Raw genomic sequence first — 21,899 nt, 5'->3', positions numbered from 1 at the left:
ATTAGTTCCTTTAATTCCTTTTTGATTTCTTACCTCTTTTGAAACTCTAAACGGCATTCCTTGGGTTATGTTGTTACGACTCGCTAAACTGCACCAGAGGCAGCCTTCAGAGGGGATATCTGCTCCGAAGCCATGGAGCCTTCGCTCTACGACATCGATTCGGCCGCTGATAAAAGATGAAAAAAATAGTGAGAGAAATTACATGCGTACCATCAATAGGCTACAGTAAGATTAGAGGCTACAGCGCGTGTGCTCTCGAGTGAGATTTGTTATGGTTTTAAGAAATTGGCAAGGTTTGAAAGCTACGTGCAGAACAGCAGTGAGAAACTACACCAAGGGAGCTTGCTTTGCTATGTAATGAAGAATTTTCTTCTCTGTCGAAAGGCAGACAGCGGTGGTCCCAGAGGGATTGTGGGCAACTCTTGAAGCGGTGCTACCCTATCTTCCTTCAGTTAAAAACGATCAAGAAGTACGGCTATTGAACATTGAAATAGGGCAAGACAAAAAGAAACGACGACAAGCAGCGCTAGCTAGTGAACATGGACAGAGAAAAGGGGGAAAAAAAGGCAAAGAATGTAGATAATGAAACGGAGCGCTAGCGTTTCGTGTCATTGTTTTTTTTTTTCTATTTCTCTCTTCGTGTTTTCTTGCACTGTCACCTCAGCTATTTTAAGGAAAACCAACTTGCCAATCTTATCACTCTTACAGCTTTGGTCGAGGGGTAATTTATGTAGCATAGTGGATAAAGCGAAACGAAGTTAGGTGATTCGTTACGGATAACGAAGTAGTGAATAGGAAAATGCTACTGTCAGCTTATCAGCACGAAAATGTACAAAAGCAGAAATCACTTTCTGCAGAGGTGACGAAACTCGTGCCTTCTCTTCCAGAAAAGGAAGCCACTGAGCATCGTAAACGCCATCGCTTTTATCAATATCATATCGTCTTCTTTTGTTTTTATTTGGCTTCGCCTTGCACATGGAGCAGTGGCTACCAATCCCAAAGTAGCTCTATCATAATTGTCATCACCACCATCTCCCACTAAAGAGTCACTGTTTTCTCTTTTCATCAGTCTCTCCGCTAGCTATGGGATCACCCGATTACTTGAGTTTACCTAAGAGTTCTCAAAGGGTGTTATTCTCAGTGCGAACCCATCTCTGTACACCGTCGACGCCGCCATACGCTTGTCATTTATTATATCTCAATCAATCTTCCTTTATCATGTCTACTTTTTCGTATGTTTTCGTACATGCTTCTCCAAATCCTGTTACCAGCCATTCTCTTTGGTTTGCCGCACTGTAGAAGCTGCAGCCATGTTTCCTAAGCCTGTTTGCCGAAACACATCTCGTCTGCACTGCGTCATACGCGCAGACCACGTAGAAGCAATACAAAGCAAACAATGCTGAGGTAAGAAGGAGGATCCACCAACGACATATACAACGCACGTCCGTTCGTTCGAAGATTCGCTGCGGCGCTGCAGCCCTTCTTCCGAAACGACGTTCCGATCGCTGACGTAAGCCGCTTACGGAAACCGCGACCGTGGCTGAGGCGGGGAAACTATGCCCTGCGTCTTCTCTTCGCTGCGCACTTTCTGCCCCATCACTCCTGCCTCTCTCTCTCCACCTTCACCACCTCTCCCTAACCTTCCTTCTCTTCCCCATCCATATAGCTCGCCAGCTCCCGCCCCTTCTGTGGCTCCCTAATAACACTGTTGCCGGCCGACGAAGTTAGTTTTCTCCCAAGCATTGCTGGCGGCCTGTCTTCCATCTTCGGCACCCCGCTATGCTCACAGTTCCTCCCCTCCCCCCCTCTGCCCCCTCTCCTTCGTTCTTTATCCTTAGCACAAAAACACGCCGTTTCTTTTACTTTCCTCCTCAACGCAAACTCTTTCCCCTCAGCAAACATGTTTTTCGCCGCGTCCCTCCCTTTTCATATGATTGCTACTGTCCCATGATTGCACCGCGCGGTACCAGCGCTTCGGAGCTTGTGCGGTCTTTCGGCTTTCTCGTTTCTTTTCTCTTGATCTTTATTTTATTTTTTATTTTCCCAGCGGCCTACTTCCTAGTTGTGACGTCGCCGTCCAGGGTCCTTCATAACGAGCCAGATATGAAAAGGCCAGCGGCCCGTGGCCTTAGCCACGAGTTTCTTGTTCCATCGTAGACGACCCTGGCTCACCGGATTACCTTATAGAATTCTTCATTGCTTGCGCATGTTTTTTTTTCTTTGTCTCTTTTAATTTAGCTCATTCCTAATATTTGAGACTTTCCTCTATGGCAAACCTTTTCGTTCTGTCACTTAATGGTTAGTTTGTTCTTTAGTTCAACCATGTTTGACTCAGTAAAGCAGCGTTGCAGGTTGGTTGGTTTGCGAGTGGCTATTTTCAACTGCGCTCAAAGAAAGAAGTGTATCAGACAGCACAAACAAAAATCAAATACATGTGGGCACAATCCTATGATTAAGCAGCGCGCAGGAAACAGGGAAAAAGTGAACAGGAACTAGGCATACAGTAGAGCTTTGTCTGTCTAGTTAGTGCTGGCTTGTCTCAGTTCCTACCGATTGGTTAAATATTGAGATTAACTATTACCAGCAATGCCATGGAGATTGCCGTTCTGATGCGAACGCAACAAGCACCCGACCCTATTTTGGGTGTTTTGTTTTTCTCATTGAAGTTTTTAAAGCACAGCTCAGCTCGAGACATTACAGACAGTTAGCATAGAGCGTACAGCTATCGCGCGCCACCACTGCGCATGCGCAGATCAGCCTGAGGGCGTCAGATGGAGCTGCTCGCGCACACCTGCTCTGGAGAAAGAAAGAGCATTAAACAGGCGTACAAAAGAGACAGGCGTACAAAAGTTGTGTCTTATACTGCGTTACGAAGCTGTAACAGCCGCTCTAAATCACAACTTTATTTTCTGGTTTTTCCAAAGGTTTACCCACACGTCTAACGCAGGCTTTCCTGCAACATTGCCTGTTCGAACATGTGCCTGCGCAATTTCTTCATCGACCGCACTGAATGGCTCTTCTTTTATTCAAGCTCGTAATTTCCGGGCGTAAACCTCACAGTTCTTCCCATTCCGGTTGCCTGATTAAATGAACGGCATAACAAATGCACTTTGGAGAATAGTGGCTGTCGTATTTCGTTCACTGCTATCAATGGTAACGATCTGAGGGTCGTTAAACACGACTACCAAAGCTGGCTTGAGCGCGCGCTATTCTTCGGCAAGCGTGCTTGGAACAAGCGGTACCACTTTGTCTGGCTATTACAGCGCTGCTTTTATTGGGTCGTCTTGCCGAATTCAGTACCCTTTTTTTTTTCCTTTTCGGTTATCTCTTACAGTCGGGTTGTCCCTTTACTTATCACGCCTCTAGCAGTGCGTGGATCTGCACAATTTTCCCATTCATTTTCTTTCCTAATGTTCCAGCTCAACTCTAAGCGTCGTTTGTCCTTCGAAGTCTTCGATCCCAGTTCAAAATCTTAGCGAGATGTTGGTTTATAAGGGTTTAACGTCCCAAAGCGACTCAGGCTATGAGAGACGCCGTAATGGAGGGCTCCGGAAATTTCGACCACCTGGGGTTCTTTAACGTGCACTGACATCGCACAGTACACGGGCCTCTTTAACGTGCACTGCATCACACGGTACACGGGACTCTAGCATTTGGCCTTCATCGAAATTCGACCTCCGCGGCCGGGATCGAACCCGCGTCTCTTGGGTCAGCAGCCGAACGCCGTAACCACTCTTAGCGAGATGTATTTGTCCTTAAATTACTTTGATTACTTATTTGCGATTGGCAGCCCTTTGCGAATTCAGAGCACGTAGGAATAGCGGGCACAAAGAGGAATTTGATGGCTAGAAAAAAAGAGTAGCCGACGATCAATGGAATTCATACAGCAGAGTATGCGTTAGCATTTAGTGCTACCCCTGACGGACGGTGGCGGGCGATGTGATTCAGGCCACCAATCACCGTATGACACGCCACACAGCCTCTCCACTCTCCCCATCCCTTGACTGTGATTGGCGACTGCGGTTTCCCTCTCTCCATACGTTGCCTCCCACCGACTCGCCCTCTATCCAACTCTCCAATTCCCCTGCCGTCTCCATTTTCTCTCTTTTCCTCTTCCTCTCACTATTTTCCTCTCTCAACTTTGCCTGTTCTCCCCCGGCGCTTCAAGCATCGGACGCCAACGCCGGACACTTTCACCGCTAATGGTGGCTCTGATGCTAAAGCATCATGAAAGAGGTAGTGCTAAGCTTCGCTGATTAGCGTACAAATTTTCGGTGAGAGCCGGTTCATTACGCGTTATGCTGTGCTGCTTTACTTTCCTGTTTATGTAGCCCAGAGCTGCTATGCTAAATACGTGGAAGAAAGACGCGTTTTTCTGCCACTTATTTTCTTCAATGCTTTCGCACACAGCCGGGGCTTCTCTGTGGCGACGACTTTTTCGCTAATGAGCACGGCGACAGGCAAGCAATTATATGTCAGCCATAGTATCACCACCCAGCAAACCAAAAACCTCTCAGAGACGTCTAGCTAGGCATCTCTGAGAGGTTTTTGGTTTGCTGGGCAGAACTACAGTTGGCACACGCCAACCGCCTACTCCTCTTAGCTCGAACCTGGGCCGCGCGAATATTCTGGCATCGCGCCCCATGGCTCCCAGCATCCGCTTCTCCTTTTTCTTACCTTTGGTCGCGTAATGGGCGATCACGCAACATGATAGCTCTGGCTTCAAGCCGAGTGAAAGTTCTGGCGTCGCGTCACGTATGGGAACATCTTCTTCTCTTTAGATTTATCTTATCTTAGGCAGCGCGACGGCTCTGGCGTCGGGCGAGCTGTTTCGTCGGATTGCATTGAAGCTTGGTTCAGGGGGGTGCTCCGTATAACGGCTATAGCCGTAATAATAAAGAAAGATGACTATTGTTGAGTATAGCGGGAAACCGATTAAGATGCATGCGTGATGCAAATATGCATAAACTATTCAAGCAATGATTATAGGAATCAGAGCTAAAGTGAAAAAATATTCACAAATTAATATTTTTTTATATGGTAGACGAAAGAATAGACCTAGAATCCACATACCTAATTATTTTCACTTTACCCTCTTTCAGGATCACCTTGTTAACGCGATCTCTAGCGAAAGAGGTAGTTCAGCGCCGTCTGACAGTTTGTTGATGGTGCTGCCTTATTCGATGTTACTAGATTTGTGGTCTCATTTGTGGTCTCTTCCCGCAGAAAAACGTCGGCCAGAACGGCGGCAAACCGCGGTTGGATCTGAACGTAGAGGCCGCCTGGGCACAGGGATTTACGGGCAAGAATGTTACTACAGCCATTATGGACGATGGTGAGTGGGCTTTGATATTTTCAGGTTGCACACTTTCCGCGATAATTCCTTGGTGCATGTTCTTTTTTCTGATCTTTAACCTTCCTGCACCTTAGTAGATTGAAATTAATTCTTCTTTCTCAGCTCAGTGTTTGTGCATATGCCTTGCTATGTCCTGTTTCTGCGTCGGCCTGCACTTGTCGGGCTGTATATTTTTTAATTGCCTATTGTAAAATTACAAAAAAAAGAATGAAAGAACACTGCTGTTGTTAAAAATCCTGACCGGGATGCATTCAGGCTTTCCAAGTAGCCAAGCCTTAAATGTGCTCTCGGAATTAGCGTACTGCGAAAGTAACAGCGTGTTGTGCACAAAACGAACGCCTTGTCTAGCGTCGTAAAGTTGTAGCTTAAATACTTAACTGCTGTGTTTAAAATGCATATGGGTGCAAGCGTAGGCTATTTTCCTGGAGCTCTGGCCTACTTCAGTGTACGAAAGTTAATCTAGTTAAAATGGTAATGACTGCTACCGATTGCTTCATTATAATTATTGGAGTTTTTTCATCAAGGGCGATTTATTTAACATAAGACTGCAGAATTAATTAAAACGGATGTCTGGGCAAATAGAATAAAATCAAGTTTTGCTTGGTGAAATGAAAAGTAGCTTAGCGAATGCAATGAAAAAGTAAGCAAACACGGCCTAAAAGTTCGCTCTCTTTACTTCAATGGCCGTACAGCGCGTTCCCTTAGCCCTCCCTAACCAAGCCAGGGAAAAACGCAGTGCTTGCTTTTGCTAATCCTGTACGCAGCGTTATGAACAAAGCCGGGCACGGGACCAATTAGCTAAGCGCCTTGTCTTCCCGGCATTACCGGCGAGGATGGTAACCGGAGGCGAAGCTCCAGGAACAAAGATAGGCACCGTCATCAATGAAGCGCAAACCCTCTGAAGAGGTTGGGGGTATAAGGAGGGGGGGAGAGGTGATCCGCCCTGGACGAGTATGTTGTCGTAAGCCTGTTTGCGAAGGAGCGCGGCCCCCTGGGCTCTTCCGTCGGGGCGGGAAGCCAATCCCTTTTACGAGCTTAAAACAATGGCCCCGAGCTGATGCACGGGAAGGGCATGTCCTGCCCTCTGGGAACGTTGGCTCTTTGTGTCTCCTAACGAAGGTTTCTCTCTCTCTCCCTCTTCTCCCTATTCTTCCCATCCACCTGTTTGCGCCGGTCTCCTCGCTTCCCCATTTCGTTTTTGTTTATTCCCTTCTTGCCCTTTGTCTTCTGGCCCGACTATCCCGTTTATCCACTTTACCTTTGTGCTGCCTATTTTCATTACGACTCGTCCCTTTTGTACCCTTCCTAACTCCGTTCACCTATGGCTCCTATCCCCTTTTCTTGTCTCTCGTTCTGACCTTTATGTACTCCCAATTCTCATTTTATGTCTAACTTGTTCGCCCTCTGCAATTTTACTATTCCCGTCCGCTTTTGTCCCTTGCTCACTACGGTCCTTCACCTGTTTTTCCTTGCCCATCTCTTTTTGTCTCCCTATCTTGTTTCCCTGACATCCCTACGTGCATTCCTTTTATCTCCATGTCTCCCGGTTCGGTTTCTGCATCTCCTGTCCTGCCGTACCGCTTTTATCTCTGCACTCCTACGCCTTACTTTGCCTTCTCTATACCCATCTACCTGTACGGCCAACGTCCACACCTTTGTCTCCCGATACTGGTTTTGTTCCCTTCCTACCTGTCCCTTCTTTCACTTCTTTCTCTCCTTGTTCTAATTTTTCTTTTCTTTTGTGCCTTCCCTACTTGTCCCCTTTTCTTCGCCACCAGGGGTTGACTATATGCACCCGGACCTTCGGGACAATTACGTGAGTGCTGCCCAATCGCCCTCTCTCTCTTTCTTGTTATCTTCCCTCGCTGCTGCTACGCCCCTCCCTCGGGGCAATAGCAGCACTGGCTCGTTAATTAATGGCGACAAGCGCTAACGCAGCGCGCACAAAAGACGCCGCATCGGCAGAAGCTCGGCCGGCGGATAGAAGACAAATGAGCTCTCTGCGATGCCAGCGAAGTGTGCGAGTTGGTGGGAGGATGGGAGAGTGAGGTGGGCGCCTTCGTCGCCAGCAGCTTGTATTTGGCTGGCGACGACGAGAGTTTACTGTTTTGTTTATATACTTGTGTCTCTCCCGCTATGCCTGCCTCATTGGTCGTGATTGCGTGAATCATTACGAGCACAACAATCCCTGCCACTAAAAGCATGTCCGTGTTACGGAACGCCACGGTCGGCTTCGGTTATAGTCAGGAGCCGTATTCGCGAGCGTTAGTAATTGACTTGCGCCCATGGCCTGACTAGTAGTCGTAGCTCATTACTTATCCCGTCCTCCATTAATTCCGTAGCGCTATTTCCACTCATTTGCCTATGTGTTCATGTTGTGTATGTACTCACATTATTCTTTGCATCGATTGTGTCGCTGTAATAATTGTTGTGCTCCCACTCTGTCTGCACGAACGCTGCGCGCTAAGCCATAATAAAATTTGTATGTTTGTTTGTTTTTTTGCACTCTAACTGTCGAGTTAATTTGTGGAGTTCACTTTGGTTCACAGGGCGGATTTAAACTGAACTAACAACCCGATGGCGAAAGTGTTGGTCATCGCCGACCGTTACCGCATACGAACATTCTTCCGAGTTCGGTTCCCGGTCATGTTCGACAATGTTGTACAATTTCATTTAAGGACAGTGTAAGCAGTGCCTGCCGCAGATGCTGCGTTGTATTTAAGGCCAGATTGACTCCAAAAAGAAACCCGCACGTAACGCGGAGCTTTGTTTATAACGAATCCGCATTATTCGACATCTGTTGTTGTTCTGTGATAGCTGTCCCTCTGCCCGAGGGCTCGAAATTTTTGCGGGGGAAATGCGCACCTCAAGGCTTTCCGCCAATTCGTTGACTTCCTCCCAACAAAGTTCTATTGGGGTAGAGACTGACGCACAATGAGAAAAGCAGAGCTATAATTGATTACAATGTTGCTATGCAACTGAGGCATCAGCCCTTCAATTCAGTTCAAAGCTAAAAGTAGAAAAAGTGTGCGTTTTCTAACGCGCTACATTGAAGTACTGCAAGTGAAGGCTCTGTAGCATTTCTTTTATCCAATTTGATAGTACGTGCTGTCAGAGTTCGCGCAAAAAAAAAAACTAAAGAACTGCTATGAGCCACTTACTGATCAGAACAATTGGTAAGCTTTAAAACGCGTTGAAGGTGAGGCTTCCATAGGCCGTTGTGTGCCTACGCACAGACGCATGCACACACCGGGGTGGGTAAGCACTAGTTACGATTTAATATCGAAAACCGTGGAATAAAACTGCATATCATGAATTGTTATCTTCTTTTCCGCTGTGAACTTCCGATAGCTCAGCTTGTGCTCCACCGTTTTAACCCAAGGCGTTTCATAAATAACTTCTGTTCGGCGCCGTAACTTCTTTGAGAGTGGAGACGAGAGTAAAAATGTAAAAGTAGATAGATGTGCCACATTTCTCACAAAGGGAACGCGATAAGAAAGTAGCTAAGCCCTGCGTCTGAGTAACCCTGCGAATAAAGTATCCGAAGCCTTGTCAGCCTGGTCCTTGTACTAATCCCAGCCCATCGGGCGCACTAATTCGGTGAGGATAGTTGTCAGTAAAGCAAGCAGACGAACAGACTTACAGAGAAGTCTTCAGTGAAATCAAGCTCACAGCACAGGCCTGAGATAAAGCGCCTCGTCATTTCGCATGAAACATTGTGCTGGCAGTACGCCCACGTTTGGAGGCGAATAGGATACCTCTCTGAGAAAACTAGCTACAAATAACACGCACACTGAAGCACACGACTAAACAGTCCTCTAATGTTTTCGCCGCTGTGTGCCCAAGGCGTGTTTCCAAGTGTCTTCATGTTTGCTGTCTGCCTTCGCAGCAAGTACAGCGGGAGTAGCCCGGAAGAGGGACGGTTAACAAAGCGAGCGAACATTCGGGCCCCGAGACACGCTCACCGGGCAATTAGGCACGGCGAACGCTGTGCGGGTGGCACACGGCTTGTGCGGCCGCCGCTCTCGCCCCATTATCCGCGCCGTCTGCTGTGATTAACGGGCCCGCACAAATCCGCTTTCGGATGAGAGACACAGCGCACGACAACAACAACAACAAAAGAAATACGAGGTGAAACATGCATGCAGTATTAGGCCGAGGAACAGCTCGGGAAAGTAGAACTGCGCGGTCAGCCGCGCCCAGAAAACGCAGACGAGAGTGCTGTGAACACCCGCTACTGTTGCGGGGTCTCCATGAGACGAGAAGGTGTACGAAGAGAGGGGTCGTTAGAGGTGGCGCGCGCGGCGGATTTCTGGTCATTCGTTTGGAAAAGCGTAAGGTCGGAAAGGGAACCACTTAGTCTAATTGCGGACTCATGATTCGGCCTCCGGGATTAATAGCCGAGCATAATGATGCTGTGGCCAGCCCGATCTGATTGCGCTGGCATTATGTACGCGTCCGCTCGGTTATGACTGAGCGCCCGATGAATGAATGGGCGGGACGACCGTTCTTGGCTTCTCGCGCGAAAAGAAAGATACTAATTAAGAATGGAAGAAAAAAGGCATGCGAGTGCGTTTTTCTGGGTTGCATGTTTGTCGGGTCCGGTAAGTGCTGCCGAAGCGTGGGAAAAAAACGTAAGGATGACTAGATTATTATTATTTATTATTCCTCAAAGGTCCAGAAGGACATTACATGAGGGGTGGGCTGACAAAATTCTATTATTTTGGACACAGATGATCTGCGATGGCGGATTTGAAAAGGACTGGATTAATGATGGTCGCCACCTCGGATGGAAGGCCATTCCAGTCGTTGGCTGTTCTAAGAAAGAAAGACTGCTGATATGTTACAGTACGAGATTTCTCGGGGTAGACAGCGTTTGGGTGGGAGTTACGGGTTATCCGATGGGCGCGTGTGATACGGGGGGCATCGTGGTTAAAGGTGTGAAAAAATTTGTGATACAAGGAAAGACGGGCGATTTTGCGACGGCAGGCTAGTGTGGGAAGACTGAGCTGGGATTTTAATGCAGAAACGCTAGTGTGATAAGAGTAGTCAGACCAAATAATTCGGACCAGATTATTCGGACCAGCTCCGCCCCGCTGCCCAGATCAATATCAGAACCGCGTTCAACAGAGCTTATGGAACAAAAATAAACGGAGATTATTTTTGCTACCTCAGGGTTCATTATATTTTTTTTAGTTGGGGGGGGGGGGAGGGGGCGGAGCTGATGTCGAAATAAACAGCAATAATAATGAAACTACCTGACAGAAAGTAAAACAGTGCAATGCATATAGGATTTTGAACACTACACACAAAAAGCACTGAGTCTTGCCGGGTGTTTTGGAAAACAACGCGGATTACAAATCTGTAGCCTAAACAAGGTAAATTTGCCTGACAACCCGCGCCACCTGCAAGCACTTAAAATTGCGCATGAGTCTCTTTATGCCATCCTGACGGCAGATGACTTCATTGTCGAGAGGAGGATCCAGGTAAAATTCAGAAATAAGAAAGGATGGAAGAAAACGTAAAACAGTTTAATGGGAATGTGGTGTACATAACGTCTAACAATGCCAAGAAAACATCGTTATGGTGGTAACATCTTCTTGAAAATGCATCAACACTAATGCGCCATACATGTAATGGTTCTTAAATCTCGTCTGTCATTCGTCCTAGTTACTGTTTTTGTAGTGGTTTTCATGATTTTATTCAGAATCTGGACCAAATAGCCGGATAGGTTTCTAAATTCGATTTTCTAAGCCATTTGCCATATACACAGAGGTTGTAACTTGCTTAACTGCTGATTTTGGTTATTTTTAGCGTACTGATGCAAACTTTTTTGTTCACATGAAACAGACTCCACGGCAAACAATTTCAGTGTTCACCTTGACTTTTGCAGTCGCGTCGAAAATGCAGCGACAGCACTTCTAATTCGAAATGGGCATTAAATACAAAGACAACCGAATAAGGTGTCTTGTTACAGGAAATGCTCGTTGCAACCAAATCATTGTTATCTTTGCTCTAAAATGGTTGCAGGTTAACGAGCAGTTAAGTACAAACCAGAAAAGTTAGAAAATTGCGGTTGTGGTATATATACGAAAATGGAGCACAAGAACACACACCCGTGCATCGCTAAGAATTAATGACTATTATTTTTTGTGTAACTAACTAAATTTATATCGCTTTAATACATTTATGATTCCTGTCATCTCGCTCGAGCTTAGTTCTTCCTTATTCTTAGAGTTGTTACCGTAGAAATAAGTGTGTGAGTATTCAAGATGCTAAATACAATACGCATAGAATGCCAAGGATGCATCTTGTTGTTTGATCCGAATATATAAAATTTTGATATTTGCCATCACATAATTCGATGTAGGGAATGCCAGTCAGTCCTACAGTGTCGTCAAACCGGATCTCATGTCTGCGAGGCCGTTTGTTGTCCTCTCGTACGACCGTTGTCTCTGAAGAAATGCAAAGCAATAAAGACTCTGTAACGACGTCTTTGTTTTCCTGGAAGAAAGATGGCGCCACCAGAAACTCAAGCGCATTCATAGCTGTCAATACCAGTCTGCAGCGACGTCAACTGAGCCCCCGCCTAACCTATGCCTTCTAGACGCGGAATGCTCGCCCAGTTCTATTGCGAGGGGGTGAATCACCTCGAGGTCATATTCCTGCTATTGATCCCGACCGACGACACGTCGCTGTCTGTTGGCGATCACGTGCGAGGCATTCGAGCGAAGCTTTACGATCGGGTTTTGTGTCGTCGCGACGCGGGGGCTGTGCGTAGACCGTGGACGCGTGACACACGTGCATGATTCAGAAACGCGATCTCTTTTTCGTAAACGATGCTGTCGATGACTCCGCGACGCCCTCGCTGACCTGCGTGGACGGTTGGCGCTGACTGTGTCGCTTCGTGTTTCGCGTGCTCGCAGAATGCCAAGGCCAGTTACGACTTCAGTAGCAACGACCCCTTCCCTTATCCGAGGTACACGGACGATTGGTTCAACAGGTGAGCATTTTTGGGACCGCTATGCATTATGTACTGTGACACTTGCGTTTAGGCTGCGAGATAAAAAAAAACTTCATCATCATCATTTATAATTTATTAACCCTTAAATGTCCCCTTAGGGACATTACATAAGGGGGGGGGGGGGGCGATGTATTGCTGCTTCAGTCGAACCTCGTTACAACGAAATGGTTTATAACGAAATAATCGATATAACGAAGAATGACTATTTTCCTTGGAAGCTTGGTCAACACAGGCTATAACGAAGCTACGGCTATAACGAAGCAATCGCCGGGCTCCTTCAACTTCGTTATAACGGGGTTCAGCTGTACTTCTTTTGGTAAAAATAAAAGTTTCACTGTCTTTTGGGCATAAGCTATGCATATTGCCTCACTGTCTTGTTCACAAAAGAAGTGGAAAAAATAACAAAAATAGCTAAGAAGACAAGCGACAGTGTCAACATTTTCGACCTGTTCATTGACACCAACGTCTTAAAACGAGTTTCAAAGTGTTTTTCACCAGGAGAGACCGCTCTCACTCGAGCATTTGGGTGCAATATTGTATAAATCATGACTTATGCATCTGCGTTATCTAACAGCGTTAGCCGACTGTGATGTATGCACAAAAAGTGCGCGTTGATGCATTGTTTCATGTACTGTTTTGGTATACGCTTCATATGCTGAATGTACAATCCCTGCTATAGTAATGCCTTGTGTCTAAATTGCTCTGATTTCGCTATTAAATCATTTTGTAGTTTGAAATTGGCTTTAAGTTTTCTAACAGCGATTCTCTTTGTGTCTTTGTCATTGTCATATTTTCTGTTTCTTCATTTTTCCTGTCTTTTTTTGCATAAAAGAGTTTGTCAGACCACCAAGCACAACTTTATTGCGTTTCTTGTGTTTGTTGCACACAAAATGCCACTTTTATATCGAAGAAGCTGAAATCTGCTGTTGAAAACTTTGTCGACCGTCTGCATAAAATAGTTTATTTGGTCGTTATACATAGTCTAATCCTCATGGCTTCGTTCGCGAAAAAGACACCAAGCGCTGGGCATTCATTTGAACAGCGTTTTTTTTTTAATATTATTTATGTCACGATGTATATGTCTTTTTTTTTCACCACAGGCGAAGTGAAGTTCATTGAGGGAAAAGAACAACCATCTTGTGGCACGTCTGTCCCTAAGCTGCATCTAAGCCAACCAGCATTTTTCACGGTTGAATACGCTTAAACACTCGACGTTTCCCGGGTAGTTAAAGCTCACGAGAAATAGTAAGGGATGACGTAGTACCCTGCTACAGGCCTAGCTGCGCGAAACACGCGGTTGGGCAACGTGGCATGGTTTCAGCACGCCCTCGAAATCCGCAGACAGGAACGAGCGGGAGACGACAAAAAGAATAATAAAAAAAACTATCCCTATAGTTCTCCTCTCAACCGCGCACATATAGTCCTCCTCTCGACATCGCAAAAGGCCGCGCAGAAACGTTGCTGATGCCGCCGCCGCTCAGCGGACCCTCCGCTAAGGCCTGAGCGTAGACCGTTGCAACGCTTGTAGACACGAGCCCTGCGAACAGCGTGTGTGTGTATAATGTAGCCGCGGCGTGCACGGCATTCCCAGGCATGCTCACTCAAGCCTACCCTTCTTTCTTTTTGCTTCTTTCTTTCTTTCTTTCTTTAGTCTGCTCGCGCCGCCTACATTAACCCGCTTTCTCTTTTGTTTGTTCAAGGAGCAGGAAAGTTTGATCTAGCCGCGCAGACATCGGGGTGGCTCTGGAGAAGCTTGCAGCGATCGCGCCGAGAACGCATTGCTCTCACACGGGGGGTAGCTAGTGTCTTCCTCTAAGGAAACAATGCTTGTGCCTGTTTGCTTGGCTGCGCGTCTTCCTTATTTTCCGTCTGCACACCTCCTCCTCCGACGTCATCATCTGTTCCTTATTTTCTTTCACCCTTTCTTTGAGTCCTTCTTTTTCTTCTTCCCTTTCTTCGTTTCTTCTTTCTTTTCCATCTTCTTGGTTTGTCTTGTTTTTCTTTTATCGTGTTCATCCATCTTTGTTTTCTTCTTTCGCTCCTTCTTTGTCTTTATCACCTGTTTTGCGTTACTCTTTCTCTTTAGCTTTCTTTCCTTCTTCGTTCTATCCCTTGCTATCGCTCTCGCAAATGGTCCCCGTTTGGACACGGAAGCCGGCGGGGACCTAATGGTCTTCGGCGACCAACGGAAAGCGCTTTCTTTCTATCTCATCGTCTTTTCTTTACCTGTTATCCTTTCTTGTTTTCTTTCTTTCGTTCGTTCTGCCCCGCGTGTTTCGTGCAGACGAGAACTAGGCTAACAGCTCGGCTGCCGCCGTTGACGCAGTTGCCGCGTGCCTGGCCGCGACCTATAGGCCGGCCGGGCAGGCGGGCCGGCTGGCTGGATCGCTGCGCACACCTGATACACCCCGTTGCGACCGATCGCATCGCTTGCAGCGCTGGCAGTTGAGATCAGCTGACGCGTCTGTCCAGGATGTGCACCATGCTTTATCCCTTCTGTTTACTTCTCTCTTCCGAGAGCTACATTGCGTCTCCAGAGGCCCTACGGGCCAGAAGCAACGCCGATATATTTTCTGAGCAACATGGGCCTGGCGGCTCTCGATTTATCTTGCGTGAACTAAAGCCATTAATCAGGGCGTATTCTGCTCGCAACTATATATAGAACGGTTCCCGGCGGCTTTTTTCCGTTTCTTTCTTCGTAGAAGTAAATATTAAGCGATGATTCGCTGGTTGAGTGAATTCATGTGTTGCTTCACAGCATACACTTTTCGTTTATTTCTTTGTACCGCCTCGTTTTCTTTTTCGTTCTTTCTTTCCATTTGCTTTAATCGGACGATCTACGTCTCGCTCGGGTTCTGATTATATAGGATCTCCTGACGCAACGGACCTGTGCCTATAGTGTCACACGCGATTTGGATGGTGCTTCGATGTTATTCGTATGAGACTAACACCACTTTATCTCAGCAGATTTATTCCTTAAGTTGAATTACAACGAACTAGACAACGCTGTAAGACGATAAACGACGCTAGTTTCAAGCCTTGGATTGTGAGAGATATCTCAGTCTCGTACATTAACAAGTGTTGGGGGAAACACTCGCAGATTACGCAAGAATCTCTTTATAAGTGTTTTCTGCAAAGTCACCAGCTACAAACTTGTAGCATCCGAAGCGAGGCGATTTTTTCTTTCACATATTAACTAACAGTGAGTTTTTTTTTTTTTCCTTTCGACGCTATGAACCCTTAGTTACATGGCCGTTAGCAACTGTAAACCAAATCCGACAATCCGACTGCGCGGTGTCAGGTATAGCACATTTCTCTCCGTGTGAAAGTGTGCCGGGAAAATTTTTCGAGCAGTGTTTAATCTAGAATTGAGCAAAGGCAGTTGTGTCAGTTGCATGTATCTGTCGTTTTTGCTTTTACTATCTTCCGAAGGAATTTGCTCCACAGTGGTACATCCTGCTTCACAAATGACAAACTCTTCTTATTCTCGTTTTAATCGTGATCGATAGCAGGCAGACTGTATGTACTGCACACTACTGAATTCGCTACACTCTGAACACAAATACGACTCTATGGGAGTAAAAAGGGAATAAGCTGTCTTCAAGCGCACGCCCGCCCACTTCAGTGCCCTTTTGAGTGGAACAGCTTACTCTCTTTTACTCCTTTCTGTTTAGGGTGTAGGGAATATGCCAGTGCTCCGTGACACCAAAGCTAATGCGACTCTCCTACTTTTGCTTGTCTTACCACTATGCAACCCTTGCTAAAGGAAATCCTGCCAGCAGCACTAACATTCTTTCTGTTCTTGCTTTTTTCGTAAATTTCTCCACAGTCATGGCACCCGATGCGCTGGTGAAGTCTCCGCCAAGAGGGACAATGGAGTGTGCGGAGTCGGCGTTGCCTACGATTCTAAGGTGGCAGGTGAGAAAAGGAGTCTACTATCCAAGTTAGTTAGCTTCTTTGATGAGTGCCTCTCAACGTCGAGGGCCCCCTCCAGAGACAGGCGAAATCCGGGAATGGGTTGCTGTGAAATTACGAAACGATAAACGCTAACCTCTTCAGACGACCATCCGGAATAAGACGTATGTGAATGCAATCGGAAATCGATGGGTGCCGCTAAGTGCTTCTTTGAGCCTCCAGCTTCGCGCCGAAATTCAAAAGACCTCTTTAAGACTTTTCTTTTTTTTTTTCTTAAACAAGCTTTGATTACGAGCTGAAGCAAAGGAGGACTATCGATTTTTGCACCTTACGTGTTCTCCTGGCGAATACGCCGAGCACAGCGACGTTTATGAGTGACGTTAGGCGCGAGCGCAAGAGTCCTTGTGTGTTTGTGAGTTTATAGGCTAGCTCCTGCAATCAAATAAATGCACTATATTGTTTATATTAAGTTTTTGTCGTTACCCTGCAAGTAAGACTTTAAATTAGTATTAGGGCTTTGAGCCTGTTGCTGTTATATTACAGTAAACGAGCCAGTGAATGAAAGAAACGTATAAGTTAAGTTTTCCGGCGGGTTGAATTTAGTCAGCTAACATGGAGGAACAAGGCATTAACGTTAGGGAGCCAGCAAGCTAAACAAGCTGCTCAGCATTTAGGATACGTTAAGGACAGGAATGAGTGAGTGAGCAAGCAATTCTAAACGTATGCAGTCGATTGCGTCAACGAGTTATGGTGCGGAAAGGTGGGATTGGCTAACCGATTACATGGATGAGCATTTCGCAAGCACTCTCAGGGTATGAATGGCATTTTACGAGAATCCCTCAAGGGGAAAGTATGTAACAGTTGTGCCTTACTAGTACTCACCTATGTGGCAGAAACGTGGAGGCTAACGAAAAGGTAGTAGAACTTTTTGACGGGTTAGTTGGTGCATCGTCTTGAAAGAATGTCGTACGCCAAAAAAGGACGAAACAGGAAGGAAAGAGGCGCCTCTTTCCTGTTCTATGTTTCCTTCCTGTTTCGTCCTTTTTTGGCGTACGACACTCTCTCATAACGAAAAGGGTTCAGCCTAAGTTAAGGACAGCGCAGCGAGCTACGGAAAGAAAAATGACAGGTGTAACGCTAGGAGACAGGAAGAGGGCAGAGTGGGTGAGGGAACAAATACGAGTTAATGGCTTCCTAGACTACATTAAAAAGAACAAATGAGCTCAGGCAGGACATGTAATGCCAAGGCAAGATACTCAATGGTCGTTAAGGATAACGGAGTGGATTTCAAGAAAATGCAAGCGTAGCAGAGGGCGGAAGAAAGACAGTTGGGCGGATGAGAATAGGAAGTCTACGGAGATCAACTGACCGAATTTTGTATAGGACGGTAATAATAGGAAGCATATGAGAGAGTCATTTGTCCTGCAGTGGACAAAGCTAGGCTGATGATGATGATAATGATCACACGCGTGCGCAGGCATCCGCATGCTTGACCAGCCGTACATGACGGACCTAATCGAGGCCAACTCGATGGGCCACGAGCCGAACCTGATCGACATCTACAGCGCCTCCTGGGGCCCCACCGACGACGGCAAGACCGTGGACGGGCCCCGCAACGCCACCATGCGGGCAATCGTCCGAGGAGTGAACGAGGTGCGCCTCACGCATGCGTCGATTACTCTAGCAACACTGATGCTCAAAAACATTGGTGTTCGAAAAGAAAGACTATCCTTTCAGAAGCAAGCGAATGCTGCAAAACATAATTTATTGATTCTCAAGACTGCCTCGATAGAGTGAGAGCTACGAGGATGAAAGTACAGGGTTAACGATAGCTCAGCGGCGATAAAGAGCGGGAACGAGGAAATATGCATGACGGAACAACTAATGCGGAGAGCACGTAAATGATAGTCTCTTGGGGTAAAAGTGAGGATTATAATGGGAGTAACACTTGGTAGGTGGTCGGCAGAGCGTTGAGTGTAGAGTTATGATATCAGGAAATATGCGTGGACAAGGTGCCTACAGCTTTCGTGGACATGGTTTATTATAAATCATCGGGTAACGCTCACGTAACTGGACCTGGCGTGTAATTATATTTGCAATATTAAATAGCTGTTTCTGCACTTGAATCTATTTCAAGCTTAGCTGATCTTATGGGACCGTTAAATTTGTTTTGACCTTGATCAAACTCCATGCTTCGCCACCCCGGTCTGCTGAGAAGTGATCGAGCTGTCTGTTCGCCCCCGTGAACAGGGCCGCCGTGGCCTGGGCAACATCTACGTGTGGGCGTCGGGCGACGGCGGCGAGGACGACGATTGCAACTGCGATGGCTATGCGGCCTCCATGTGGACCGTGTCCATCAACTCGGCCATCAACGACGGAGAGAACGCGCACTATGACGAGTCCTGCTCGTCCACACTCGCTTCCACCTTCAGCAACGGTGCCAAGGACCCGCACACGGGTGTGGTGTGTATATTTCTCTCTCTTTGGGCAGTGGGCGTAGTCAGGCTGATGGCGACGGTGATGATGATGAAAGGAGTGGTCTACCATCTAGTGCAGCACACCGCTAAATGTCTGTTCGTCACGTGCTTTTTTTTTTTCTTTGCTCACTACCCTATCATTCTCGAATACAGACAACACTGCTGGTTTACGGAGGTTTAACGTCCCAAAGCGACTCAGGCTATGAGAGACGCCGTAGTGAAGTTCTCCGGGAATTTAGACCACCTGGGGTTCTCTAACGTGCACTGGCATCGCACAGTACGCGGGCCTCTAGAATTTCACCTCCATCGAAATTCGACCGCCGCTGCCGCGATCGAAAACACTGCTTACCAGTCAGGTACCACCATTAAGACAGCTTGCAACTTTTTTCTTATCACTTCAGGTGAGAAAAGTCAACGTTCAAAACAATGCACATAACTGATCAGAGCACTTTTTCGTCTTACGCGCCTTTAAAGAAGATAGTTGAATCGCAAACACGGTTCTCCGTTAATGGTTGCCAACCTGATCGCAGGCCACGACTGACCTCTACGGCAAATGCACCAAGACCCATTCAGGGACGTCGGCGGCCGCTCCCGAGGCAGCCGGGGTGTTTGCTCTCGCCCTGGAAGCAAAGTAAGATATCGCCGAGATTTCGTTTTTCTTCTTTCGCCTTCTTTCAGTGGAATTGCTTGTTTAACGCCGTGAGCACCGCTGTGGCATGTTGGTGGATAGTCATCGACCATTATGAAGCTTAAAAGTTTCCGATCTTGGACAGCAGTTTTTCGCTTATAAATAAATTACTTTCCTTCATTTTTACAGCCCTCTTCTTAATTTATTGTCGCTAGGCGCTTATTTATAGTCTACAGAGCCCAATGAATTGAATTTGTTCGGATCTCTTCCTTCAGCCTTTACTTTCTTTTTGCTCATGTCAATCTCACATTGCTCTCTGTTTGTTTTGTTTTGTTTTTCTTTCCTATTGCCCTAGCGCACGTGCGCACGTCGTAAACGACTTTTTTTCATTATTTCTCACTGTGATTTAAAGGGACAACTAAATCAGCTTAGCAAAAGCTTACATGTTTATAGTCCAGTTGCGCACTCTTAAAATATAGTGTTTATTGTTTATTTTTCATTCAGAGGGATCACGACTGCTCAGTGCTTAGTGTTTATTTTCCCTTTCGTGTTAGTATTTCTGGCGCGCGCATTGTGTCCTATTTGCTGCGTATGGTGCATTGTGCGCAGTTGTATTTTGCTGTGCATTGTGCATTGTTGTGTGCAACGTTAAGAGACCGGAAGGGGGCAGAGTGGGCGAGGGAACAAACGCGAGTTAATGACATACTAGTCGAAATCAAGAGGAAGAAGTGGGCTTGGGCAGGGCATGTAATGCGAAGGCAAGATAACCGCAGGTCCTTAAGGGTAACGGAGTGGATTCCAAGTTAGGTGGGCGGATGAGATTAAGAAGTTTGCAGGGATACAGTGGCGGCAACTGACAAAGGACAGGGTTAATTGGAGAAACATGGGAGAGGCCTTTGCCCTGCAGTGGACGTAGTCAGGCTGATGATGATGATGATGTGTCGTCAGATCTAGTGCGCATTCTTTGCCTACATGAAAAGAAGTATCAGCTATGCCGCTGTCATGCACCGCCCTTCCCTTATGTGTCTACGCAGTTAAAAAAAAAAAGCAAATACCCTGTCAGGCTAAGCTCCGCAACCCGCTTGTTCTTGGCAGCTTTGGCAGGCACGTTTGTAAGCATCATATTGCATGTTCCCCCAACATAGATCCGTAGTTCTTCGAGTCAACAAACAATGACCCATGACGCGTGCGCAGCCCCGAGCTGACGTGGCGGGACATCCAGCACCTGACCGTGCTGACGTCCAAGCGCAACTCGCTCTACGACAGCAAGAACCGCTTCCACTGGAAGATGAACGGCGTCGGGCTCGAGTTCAACCACCTGTTCGGCTTCGGCGTGCTGGACGCCGGCGCCATGGTTGCCCTGGCCAAGATCTGGAAGACGGTGCCTGCCCGCTTCCACTGCGAGGCCGGATCGTACGTCAAGAACAGGTGGGCACCGTTCGCATGCAATGTGGGTAGCTTGTGTGAGTTGGCGGGCGGGATTCGTGGCAAGATGTGTCAAAACAGAACCTTGAACAGAGAAAAGATATGCACCACCTGTTCTATTAATATTTCGCAATGTTTTAATTGCATCTTCGTCAGACCCCTAACTGAATATGTTTTGTACTTACGGCTGCGAATTTTTTTTTTATTCGCTCTTTAAAACCTTGTATATGTTGATGGGAACACCAAGAACTTTTGAAATGTATTTTGCCTAGGTCTCAAAGAAACATATATATATATATATATATATATATATATATATATATATATATATAACCTTTAGGGAACGCGTTGTTCCTGGTGTCTGCAAAGAACATGGTTGCGCGTGGAACATGTGGGTCATGTTCACGCTCATCCACAACTGGAACCAATAACTTTTCAAACAGGTTGCATGCGAAATACATCTAAAGTTTTCGACGTAAAGTAGCAATGTTTTTTTTTTCTTCGGCAAAAAGAAAGCTGTTCATTTAAGAGGTATCTGTAGCTGTGCTTTCAGCTTTGCTCGCTTTAATCATAGTCAGAGTGCTCAAGTCATACCTAATTTGACTATAGCTGTAGTCAGGAAGGGTTCTGGTTAGAGTCGGGCACATATAGTGACGTATTAACATCATTCTCTTATAAGCATCAACGATGGTTGTCTGAAGTTCCTTGCCTGGCTCTATAAACACGTCAAGCGGCTGAAGTGCCAGACGCGCTCACGGTCGACGTGTTACGTGTTTTCACGCTCGCAGTGAGTTCCGTGCCAACGAGAGCCTGAAGATTTACTTGGACACGGACTCCTGCGCTGGCACAGACACCGAGGTGAACTACGTAGAGCACGTGCAGGCTGTCATCACACTCAACGCCACCCGCCGCGGAGACGTCAAGCTCTTCATGGTCTCCCCATCAGGAACGCGGTAAGACGCGGAAACCACGCAAAGTTCCGCCTTTACTTGCCTGTTATTTTCACGGTTTAAGCGTCGCCCGTATTTCTTAAACATTGGCGCGCATAAAAGAAAACTGAGTGCCTCAAAGCTT

General features: G+C 46.6%; 1 protein-coding gene across 2 annotated transcripts in view; it reads left to right on the top strand.

Moving 5' to 3' along the window:
* Positions 1-21,899, top strand: part of amon (prohormone processing protease amontillado) — a 175,175-nt gene that overhangs the window by 149,332 nt on the left and 3,944 nt on the right. For both annotated transcript variants that reach the window (XM_089561657.1, XM_089561656.1), the window contains exons 4-12: positions 5,227-5,335; positions 7,135-7,172; positions 12,283-12,359; positions 16,210-16,298; positions 17,773-17,948; positions 18,546-18,758; positions 19,303-19,403; positions 20,595-20,828; positions 21,614-21,778. In XM_089561657.1, the coding sequence (XP_089417783.1) occupies positions 5,227-5,335; positions 7,135-7,172; positions 12,283-12,359; positions 16,210-16,298; positions 17,773-17,948; positions 18,546-18,758; positions 19,303-19,403; positions 20,595-20,828; positions 21,614-21,778 (1,202 nt within the window). The remainder of the gene's footprint in view (positions 1-5,226; positions 5,336-7,134; positions 7,173-12,282; positions 12,360-16,209; positions 16,299-17,772; positions 17,949-18,545; positions 18,759-19,302; positions 19,404-20,594; positions 20,829-21,613; positions 21,779-21,899) is intronic.

Source organism: Amblyomma mixtum, chromosome 9 (genome assembly GCF_055824585.1).
Source record: "Amblyomma mixtum isolate Tamu chromosome 9, ASM5582458v1, whole genome shotgun sequence".
NCBI lineage: Eukaryota > Metazoa > Arthropoda > Arachnida > Ixodida > Ixodidae > Amblyomma > Amblyomma mixtum.
Note: the sequence above shows the minus strand (reverse complement) of the source record. Positions and strands in the feature narration are given on the sequence as shown.